This window comes from Pollachius pollachius (assembly GCF_949987615.1).
Source record: "Pollachius pollachius genome assembly, chromosome: 5".
Classification (NCBI taxonomy): domain Eukaryota; kingdom Metazoa; phylum Chordata; class Actinopteri; order Gadiformes; family Gadidae; genus Pollachius; species Pollachius pollachius.
The window spans coordinates 5757976-5767975 of NC_136938.1; the positions used below are offsets into that span (position 1 = coordinate 5757976).

Below are 10000 nucleotides of genomic sequence, written 5' to 3' on the forward strand. Positions count from 1 at the left end.
CACTTAGACACCTGTGGCTCTGCAGTGACCGAGCTACCTCTGTCTACCCCAGACTGCTGAGAGACGGCGGTTGAGCTACGAGGACTCATCAATGGAAAGGCTGGAGATTGCTGAAACCTGGAAGTTTTCTTCACACGCTGTCTTTGACCTGGCAGTGAGGGACATGTTTGGACACTAATCAAGTCTCTTGTCGTGCCTCGTCTTCCAGCTACAGATTTGCCTCTCTTTCAAATAGAATGAGTTCAATGATTTACTAACTTACAATTTGTATTTTAAATGAATTAAAAGAAAATACTAAATATAGCATGAAAATCTTTAAATAACTCTGCGTTGTAAACTGTATTCATCCTAATCTGTCACTTGTTCTGAGTCACATGAAGTTTCTCTTCTCTCTCTTTTACTTCGTAGTTTCACAACTTTTAACCCCTATAAGGGCCTCTATTTCAGTACAGCCTTCTTCTTATCTGAAACACCACAGGGGCAATTTAACCAAGAGGAAGATTCTGAGTGTAGCCTCCCTAACGGCCTCGCTCCACACCTCCTTCCTCCTCTGGAGAGACGATTCCTGGCATGGCGCAACAAGACCGTCATTATCGTCACTCCCGTGTAGTCAGCGCTCATCATCACGCCATTAAGGCTTTCCTGGTCCCCTTGTCGCTACACGCTGTATCGTGGGCGCCTAGCGCTGTCATAACCTTCCTACATACAGAGCCACCAGCCAATGAACAGCAGGGGTTGTCTTCACGGGCCTAACCCTGGGAAGGATCTCAGAGAAGCTTTCCCGTTTGGGAGCTGTGAGGTTCTGGTGCCGATCAGGGGCTGTCTGTTAGATGCAGCGACCCCGATGTCGGAGCCTTTGAGTCAGCCATCGGAGCGAATCAGGCCCCGCGCGCTGTGTCTTCCTTGACTTGTCTGAAGACTCAGAACACAGGGATCGGCCTCTCTCCTCAACCGCCCTCCCTTCTCGCCATCTCTTCTATAATTTCTGTTCTTTCATCCTTTCTTTCTCTTTTCTCTCTCTCGCTCTCCCTCCCTGCCTCCATCCGTCTCCATCCTGCTCCCTCACTCCCTTTCTCTCTGGAAATCGATGCAAAATGCTTTATAAAAAACCAATACTCATCTCCCTGTTCGGCCCGGGGCGTTCCTTTCTCATATGGTCTTGCTATTCTCCCAGCTAGAATTTCACCATACCCCCCGGGGCCAAACTCTGTTTTTCATCTCCACTTTTTTAAAAAGCAATTAAAATGCTGCCTGTTTTTCTTTTTCTTTCTCTCCTACCCCCACCCCCCCCCCCCCCCATACGCTCTCCCTCTTTTTCTCCATCTCTCTCTCTCTCTCACGCTCTCTCTCTCTCTTCCATACCCCCTCCCGCCATTTCCTCTCTTGGTGTGAGTCTTTCTGTATTTATTTATTTTCTCTCTATTTTTATATTTATGCATCACTGATGGGGGAGACCGGTTGGCCCTTTTGTTTTTGAGATTTTAAGTAGAAGGAGAGAGGGCGAGAGAGAGAGAGAGAGAGAGAGAGAGAGAGAGAGAGAGACAGAGAGAGAGAGAGAGAGAGAGAGTGGAAGAGAGAGAGAGAGAGAGAGAGAGAGAGAGAAACCAAGAGAGAGAGAGAGAGAATCTGAGACAGACAAGATGAATTAATCCAGACAGAGACACACAAGCCAAGGAGAGATTGGATTTGGAGGAGAACAATAAAACGACTAGAGTGTGGGAGACAGAAGGCTTTGAGGTCCAGAGGGGAGGGGAGAAGATGAGGCAGAGGTAGTTAGCGAGGACACCGAAGGCCAGACCTCTGATACGGCCAGGGTCAAACAGAGGGTGGGCCGAGGGGAGTGTAAGAGGCAGATAAGGTGCATCTCTCAGCTCAGGCTGCAGTTATGTTCCTAACCCCGCAGTACCCCCAGCCAGCCAGTCATCGGTTCCCTTTTTATTAATTTTGTTATACCAATAAGGGTTATAACATTTGCATTTATTAATTGTAGTTCGGAGCGACGGACAGGTGGGGCTGATACCAGTAAAAGCATGCAGCCAATATATGAGCCAATCAGTGGTGCAGGACCCTGTTACTAACCTCAGCGGATACCAGTACTGCAGAGGAGCTGCAGGCATCAAAGTGAGGCTTTATATAATGTTATTATTACATAAATATATTTCTAAGTTTGTATTACATTTTAGTTATTTAATTTGATGTGAGAGTGATTCATCAATCCCAAACATCTCTCGCCCCTCAGTGACTCACTGCGGACCGAAATAATGAAATAACCGCCCCATGTGTAAGAGTGCCGGTCTCCTTTCAAAATAGCCCACTCATCTCTTAAACATTTGCCCCAATTTCCAGAGTGAGTGCGGAGATCGTCCTCTCTGAGCGAGGCCATCAATGTTTCATGGCCCCTGTCCCTTAATACAGTCCGCGCAGAGGAAGATGAATAGCAGTACATTAGTTACTAGACTAACTTTCTCTTCGCACGCTGCATTATTAAGGGGACAATCTATTAAAAGTCATCATCTACTTTAAATTCCTTTAACCTTGTTCTTTTAATTGTCAAGCTTGTGGTAAGGGCAGTGGTGGCGGGGGCGGTGGTAGTGGTGGTAGTTGGGTTGGGTTTGGTCGTGGTGGTGCTGGTGGTGGTGGTGGTGGTGTTGGTGGTGGTGGTAGTCGGGATGGGGTTGGTAGGGGAGGTGATGGAGGAGGTGGTGTGGTTGCTTGAGGTGGTTGTTTGAGGTGGCGGTGGAGATGGTGGCGGATGTGGAGGTGGTGGTTCAGTGGGTCTTAGCACAGGGGGGATCCAGATCATTTGAGGAGCGATAGCAACAGTTATGTACGCCTGAAGCATCTGACTCACATCCTGTGAATACTGTCAACCACTTCTACCCATGTGAAATGTCAATTATTTTCCATTAACTGCCCAATTACAAGATGCATTCCTCTCTTGTTGTTCATGTTTTCCACATGCCTTGACGGACAATGGTCTACGCCAATTAAAATAGAGGGTCACCCGTGGAGGCCAATCAGATTTCGACAGGGGCTGGTGTCACGTCGTGCGACCCCATTGGCTATGTCCCTGGCTAAACACACCGCATATGCTCTGTCTATTCCGGTGTAATTGTTTTGCTTTCTGCTGCCATTATCCTAATTCACAGAAAACAACTCCTCCTTCTACTGACTCCAGTGGAAAGTGCTGCCCTGGGGCTCACTGTAGAATAGGGAGGCAGAGGGCGACAGAGAGAGAGAGAGAGAGAGAGAGAGAGAGAGAGAGAGAGAGAGAGAGAGAGAGAGAGAGAGAGAGAGAGAGAGAGAGAGAGAGATAGAGAGAGAGAGAGAGAGAGAGAGAGAGAGAGAGAGAGTTAAAGCAATGAGAAAATGGGGTGGTGGGAAGGGGAGAAGGAAAAGCAGAGAAAGGCAAACATAGTGACAGGGTCAGAGAGGGATGGGACCACAGCAGAGAGAACAGATAAAAGAGCTGAGCAGAATGAAGTGATGAGGAAAGAGTCAAATGGGAATGGAGAGTGTCCTCTTCCATGTCCTCACTATCGAAAGTGGTGTTGCTACACTAGCTAGTTCATAGTGAACCCCACATGAAATGTACACGTTATTCGTATACTATGACATTGTCAACGAGAGGTCAAACTTTACATTAATTACTTAAAAAACGAAACATGTTCCCTTTTCCCTTACAATGAATTGATATAACGTGTATGTCAACAGCACAATAAGGACACTAACCTTTACCACGTTATTTAAAAACCTTCTAAATTTGCTAGATGTCCTGCTCTATTCCTAGCACACACATTCCTCCATCAAATCACAGATCTCAGTGAAGCCAATCAAAACATCCAAACAAACCGACAACAAGTCCCTGCCCAAGAACAGTTGGCTCTCATTAAACACCCCGGTCCGAGGGAGTCAGACATCATTCGGGAGGTATTTCCTGCTCGTCTCCGTGGCGATGACCAGGGGGTCTTACGGGGCCTTACGCATGGGGCCAGAGAGAGAGAGAGAGAGGGATCCCACTGAACCCAGTGTAAGGTTGTTTACCTCAGCTGACACGGCTGTCAGTATCGCCTGAGTCTAACGCCGGCTGCCATACTGCCGACTGAGTGAAGAGATTCACTCCTGCATCTTTTAAAAGGCTATGCACGCTCATAAATATATAAATACACAATATTCGGAGTAGGAACACATGTGCACTTAACATTACGATAAAAGGCCAGCCATTACTGTGTTTTTGTGTGCAGCATTGTGAATTAATAACGGTATAATCATAGCGTGTGAGTGGATGATCGATGGGACTGTTCCTGCTCTACATCATCATCGCTGAATTATAGCAACAACCGCTGTTTATTTTCCCAGCAGGGGCTTTTAAATCTCAGATATCGGTGTGTGAACTCAGCAGCTTCGTCGAGGCTGTGTGATGTGATCAATCGTCTCTGTTCATGTGTCCTGATTATTTTAGGAATGTATATTTTCGGCATTGGGAAATGGTAAATTATACATGATACATGAATCATGTACGTATACATTGAAGGCCTACTGTAGCTATTCATTTGACTCCCACCGAAGAATAGAATTTGACGTCTTGAATCCGGTTAATGATTGGACTCACTAACGTCCAGAATATGAATAAAGAGGTTTTAAATCATCGTATTGAGCAGATCTGACACCAAAACGGCCTACTTTTACTTTCTGTGAGACCTGAGTGACCTTCACGCAGAGGGAAGTACAACAGGCAGAAATAATACTCACTTTATGAATACTTTATTTGCTGATGTTATACCCGTGGGACAAAGCAACCCCCTCCCATTAGAGATACATTTATCACACACTTAACTTCACTTTTGAGTCATGAAACTCTGACAAAAAAACGTCACAAAACGTTTTTATACAGCAGGGTATAACAATACTGAACTGAAGTGTGTACAAAACAGGCATTAACCTGAATGCTTTGGTGGTTATACTCCCTGTTTAGATAAATGTAAACATTTTCAAACAAACTCTTAAACTATAAAAAATACATCAACCAAGCAAAAAAACAAAACAATAGCAACGACATCAACAATAGTGTCAAATACTTGATAATTATTTCTACGGTGCAATTAAAACAACGTTATTATCAGGCCGATATCTGGAACAACTGTCTGAAAGTCTCTCAAAATAAACCACAACACGCACAACGTGCGTCCCAGCGGCGGCAGTTCCTACCTGGAGTCCGGGTACTTGGTGAGCGTGGCCAGGCTGCTGGTGTACATGTGTCCGCCCACGTCGATGTGCACCGGGGCGTTGGACTTAGTGAGCTGCGCCGGGAGAGGGATCCCTTGCGTGGCCAGGGGAGATACCGGGGACCGCGTCAGAGACAGGCGCGACATGCTTCTTCCTTCCTGAAAACAAGTGTATATGAAAGCCATCGAATCACAAATAGAGACGCTACTCTGCTGACAAACTGCGATGATAATAATAATCCACCCGCGCGTCTCCGAGGCGACTCAGATCACTTCCATGTCTGTCTGGTCGAATGTTTAGCGGAGGAATTATTGTCACCGCTCTAATGAAGTATGTTTGCATCTTTTCCTCCAGCCCCGGGGGCCGGGAGGGGAGGATGCTTATTAGGGGCGCGGGGAGAGGGAGAGGAACGCTAGGTGTCAGCCTCCAGGGGCACAGAAACAAACTGCTGCTGCAATATTCTAATTAAAGGTCGGCGCTTGTGTTCGACGCGATATGCCCACACTCAGCCACCTACCAATCTGAAGGCGGGGAAATCGGGGGCATCTGAAACCCCTTGTTCCTATACTTGAAACGCGCGCGCGCATGTCAGCGCTCGCACGCGCGCTCACGCACGCGCATGGGGGGTTATCACCTCCCGCGCGCATCATCTGGGATGTATTCTTTGCCAGCCCCACAAAATGATCGTAGAAAGTGCAGCGGATTGGTCATTTAAATCTTGTAAGTGTCCCATGCATTTTTTATCATTTATTATTTTACCTGTTTCATTCCGTTTGATAAATGGGTTAGATACTTTTGACTCAAGAGTTCATTGGCGTCAGATGTCGGAATAAAAACATTCCCAAAAATACTTATGCACCCCAAAACCATAAAATAAATTGAAACATTGATCTATCTCTTAGGCTTAAATATCAGAAAGCACACCATGTGCATTTTGACTGACATGCAGGCCCAAGCAGTCACTTATTGAGTCAATTAATAATTGACCAATTATAGGCTTATAATAAAATGACGCAACTATGGGATCGGAAAGCTACATTAAAGATTTGGCCCGTAATGGATCCTTTCCTGGAGGAAGCAGGTATTCCGCTATTGTTATGAGGGTAAACAGAAGACCGTAGCCAGGCCCGCCTGCGCGTTCACACGAGCTGCTCTGAGCGAGACGCCGCGGGGCCGAGCCGAGAGTGGGAACACGTCCCGGGTGGAATGAAGCTCATTCAACACACACAGGGGATGACATTTCACGCTTTCATTTGAAATCCCAGAGGGAGAAAAACTTGGAAAGACTGAAAGAAAGAAAGCAAGAAAGAAAGAAAAGAGAAGTTTGGGGTACACACACACACACACGCACGCACGCACGCACACACACACACACACACACACACACACACACACACACACACACACACACACACACACACACACACATACATAGTGTGGCTATCCGGTTTCCCAGCGCCATGAGCGACAATAAGCACTAGAATAGGTCATCACATGCACTGTTTCTCCGTCCACAGCCTCAACTTACCATCCAACCGGCCCACCGCATCATTAATCAATCAACCGGCGAACGAAGACGACCTACGACGAGCGAAACACACACACACACACAAGTGTGATGAAAGAACCGGATGAAAATAAAACGGAACATCCGCCAGAATCCGTCTCCAGCTTGACTCTGAGTTGTTGTCAACGTGAACAAGTGTGGTTATAATGACGTCCTGATACTAGGCTACGGCTCTCCATCCCCCTCCGAAGATAATGTGACCACATCGGTCTTCAGACCCTCCGTTGGCGGGATAGCCGAGAGGCATGAGACAGAGAGGTGTGATGCAGGCCCGGGTTGCAATAGCGGAGATGTGAACCGAGCGTCACACCGACATCTGTGATCCTTTAAGTCTACGGGTCCACTCGGACCGTGAGCAGGAACCTCCTGCTTCTGATCCTACCCACACGTCGTATTATTCTGCCGCCCTATCACCATACACAATCAGATCGATGCATAAACGGATGATGGATGAATGAACGAATCTCGCCTGGGACCGGAGAAGGAGGAGGAGAGTCAACCTCGGGTACAGCTCTGGTGAACTTTGGTGAGCTACTCTGCGCCCGGTGGGTCGCTAGCCCCAGCTAACCGGTCTAAAGGGGTCTGCCCAGCATCCCGTCAGTAGTGTTGGATTCACCGTACCGTTTCGAACATGGTCGTGGTCCGCCGGTGGTCTGCGTGTCTAGGGTCCGGGTGGTGGTCTGCGTGTCTAGGGTCCGGGCGGTGGTCTGCGTGTCTAGGGTCCGGGCAGTGGTCGTGTCTGCCCTCCTCTCAGAAGCCCCGGGTTTAGCACCACTACGCCAAGACCAGGACCTGCTCTATTCAAATCCACCCTGGGATCAGGCAAAATAAGAGCTCCTATCGGGGGTTCAATCGGGTGCACGCGGTTGGCGGTGGCTCGACCCAGGATCTGTCGCGAGGCTGGTCTCGACCCCGAATCTGTCGCGTAGCTGGTCTCAACCCCGGATCTGTCGCGAAGCTGGTCTCGACCCCGGATCTGTTTGGAGGCTGGTCTCGAACCCCGGATCTGTCGCGAGGCTGACTGGTCTCGACCCCGGATCTGTCGCGAGGCTGGCTTTGCTCGCTCGAGCTGTGTGGTGCCGTGGCGCGCGGGGAGGCGGGCGGCGTGCTTACCTTGTACATGAGGAGCGACTTCCTTCCCCTTCGCGGCTCCGTTTGGCGCACACTCAGTGTGTGCGTGTTTGTGTGTGTGGAAGAATCCCCGGCTCTTTTCGCTTGGATAAAACTGTTACTGTAAGAAGGAGAACGCCGATAATCCGTCTCTAAATAACAGAGCTGAGAAAAGAGTTGTGGCTCCCGGCTGCCCAGACGCCTTTGGGCCAGGGGATTAGGCTACAATTAGCTCAACTCCAGTCTCCGCCAGGCGATTTTCTTAACGGAAAAAAAACCGTGATACTCCCCTTTTTCTCGAAACGAAGCAAAGCAAAGATGATAATAACTTATGTTACTGTCCGCCAAAAGTCAAAGATATCGCTATAAACGGTGCAGAGCATAAGTTGCGGGTTGCAGGGGGTTTGGAGATGCTCTTCAGTAGCCCGGTGTCTGCAGGCGAGTGTCACTCCTCTATGGCTTTAGAGCAGGGAAAAGCGGATTTTAATCATTGTCATTCCGTCTGATGTAATAGTTCCCCCCCGGGCATCTCCAGCTAGTAGGCATCCATTTCCATCTCCAGCCTTTATCAATTAAAACCAGCAACACAACATAACCTCAGTCCATCAAAAAAGTATTTACTTTGGCAATTAAAGACAGTAGTCACCTAACTTGTTGACAAAGTCATCTCAGTAAGACGTGTTTAAAATATCCCCTATTCCCGGCCACTTTTGCATGCGGCGTTTCCTTTCCCCCCTTGTCCCCTGCTCTGCCTTAATGTCCGGGGTTGTTGCTACACCACATTTCCTGTAGGCCATTAAAAGCAAATGACGTCTATCGACATGCATGCTGCAGCCAGAGCAAAAAGCAACCCTCGCAGCCCGCCTGCAGCAAAACGCGCCATTTCCATTGTGGAGCGCGGCTGGATGGAGATGTCTGCCGACAACAAGGCTTCTCCTGCCCAACGCCGAGGAGCCCTGTCGACCGGCGGACAATAAAAGATAAGCTTCCGGACGAATATAGTTGTTTTTTTTTGCACAAGATACACACAAAAGATGTAGCCTGCAGTGTTCCTTTTAATGCGCAAACTTGCGCGCAAGTGGGTTGTCTGGTGTTACTGGGAAATGCATAGGTATACTCCAATAAGAGACGTTACTGGTTTATTGATTTGCATGTTTGTTTATTTTCGTACATTATGAATAATGTATTCTGCATTGAGCCGGTTAATGTGTGCAGCCTAAAGTCCACAATAGTTCAGCATCCTGCAAACCAGCATCCGTTCCTTGATATTTGGCGCCAACCAGTGTAGGAAATTATTATTGGTGTGGATAGCTGAACAATAGCAGACTAATCATGCTGAGGAGCATGCATGGAGGGTTATCTTTGTTTACGCTGTTTAAAAAGTAGACTCACTTCGTCGTCCATGTTCAACACTAGTGCAGACGAACGTGAGAGGAGGCCTGTAGCTTTTCATTATGCACCAGCTCTCATTACTAGACAGGGGCGCTCCGCTAAATCTCTCGCTCGCGGGGAAAACGCTCTGGCCCCCGGCGTGGATTTGTTGTTTCCAGGGGGGCCAATCCGGAGGGGTAACCAGTTTTTTTTCTCATTAAAGTAACAACCCTAGAGTTAGTTCAATTACATCAAGCATGCAGGGATGTTGTAAATTTAAAGATTTAAATAGCTTACAAAGTGGCCCCAGGCCCCATCAGTTAATTTCCTTAATTTATGGATTTTAGCGGAGTGTCTAATGTGAAGGAGGAGGAACTAGGTCATCTGGCGGATTTGCATTCGGTGTTGACTGTAAGCCCTACGTTTGGCCTCCTGACCACCAGTTGTATTTGAAGGTTACTGCATGCACACATACACAAATAAACGCACACACATTGTGTTGCTCAGACCAACATTAGCCACCAGGACTTTAAGGACAATGCATGGTGTATTGATTTGATTTCCAGTGGAAAATGAGGCCTATAGATTACAGATCTGATCGGGGTGTTTGACCCACGTAATTGGATTAACAGTGGTTCATTTCCTACTGCATAAGCCAGAGAGATAAGGTGACTTTCTAATTCCCATTAAAAGGGAAATTCCCTGTGTGGTTAAATGCCTTTATCA

The 10000-nt window shown here is 47.7% G+C and overlaps 1 protein-coding gene across 1 annotated transcript in view; it reads right to left on the reverse strand.

Moving 5' to 3' along the window:
- The window catches only part of kctd15b (potassium channel tetramerization domain containing 15b), a gene marked incomplete at its 3' end in the record, with an annotated part of 16387 nt that extends 8360 nt beyond the window's left edge, over positions 1-8027 (reverse strand). The window contains exons 1-2 of the mRNA XM_079736466.1: positions 7907-8027; positions 5209-5384 (exon numbers count right to left, since the gene is read on the reverse strand). Of these exons, the coding sequence (XP_079592592.1) occupies positions 5209-5384; positions 7907-7915 (185 nt within the window). The 5' untranslated portion in view covers positions 7916-8027. The remainder of the gene's footprint in view (positions 1-5208; positions 5385-7906) is intronic.
- Between the last annotated feature and the right edge of the window lie 1973 nt (positions 8028-10000).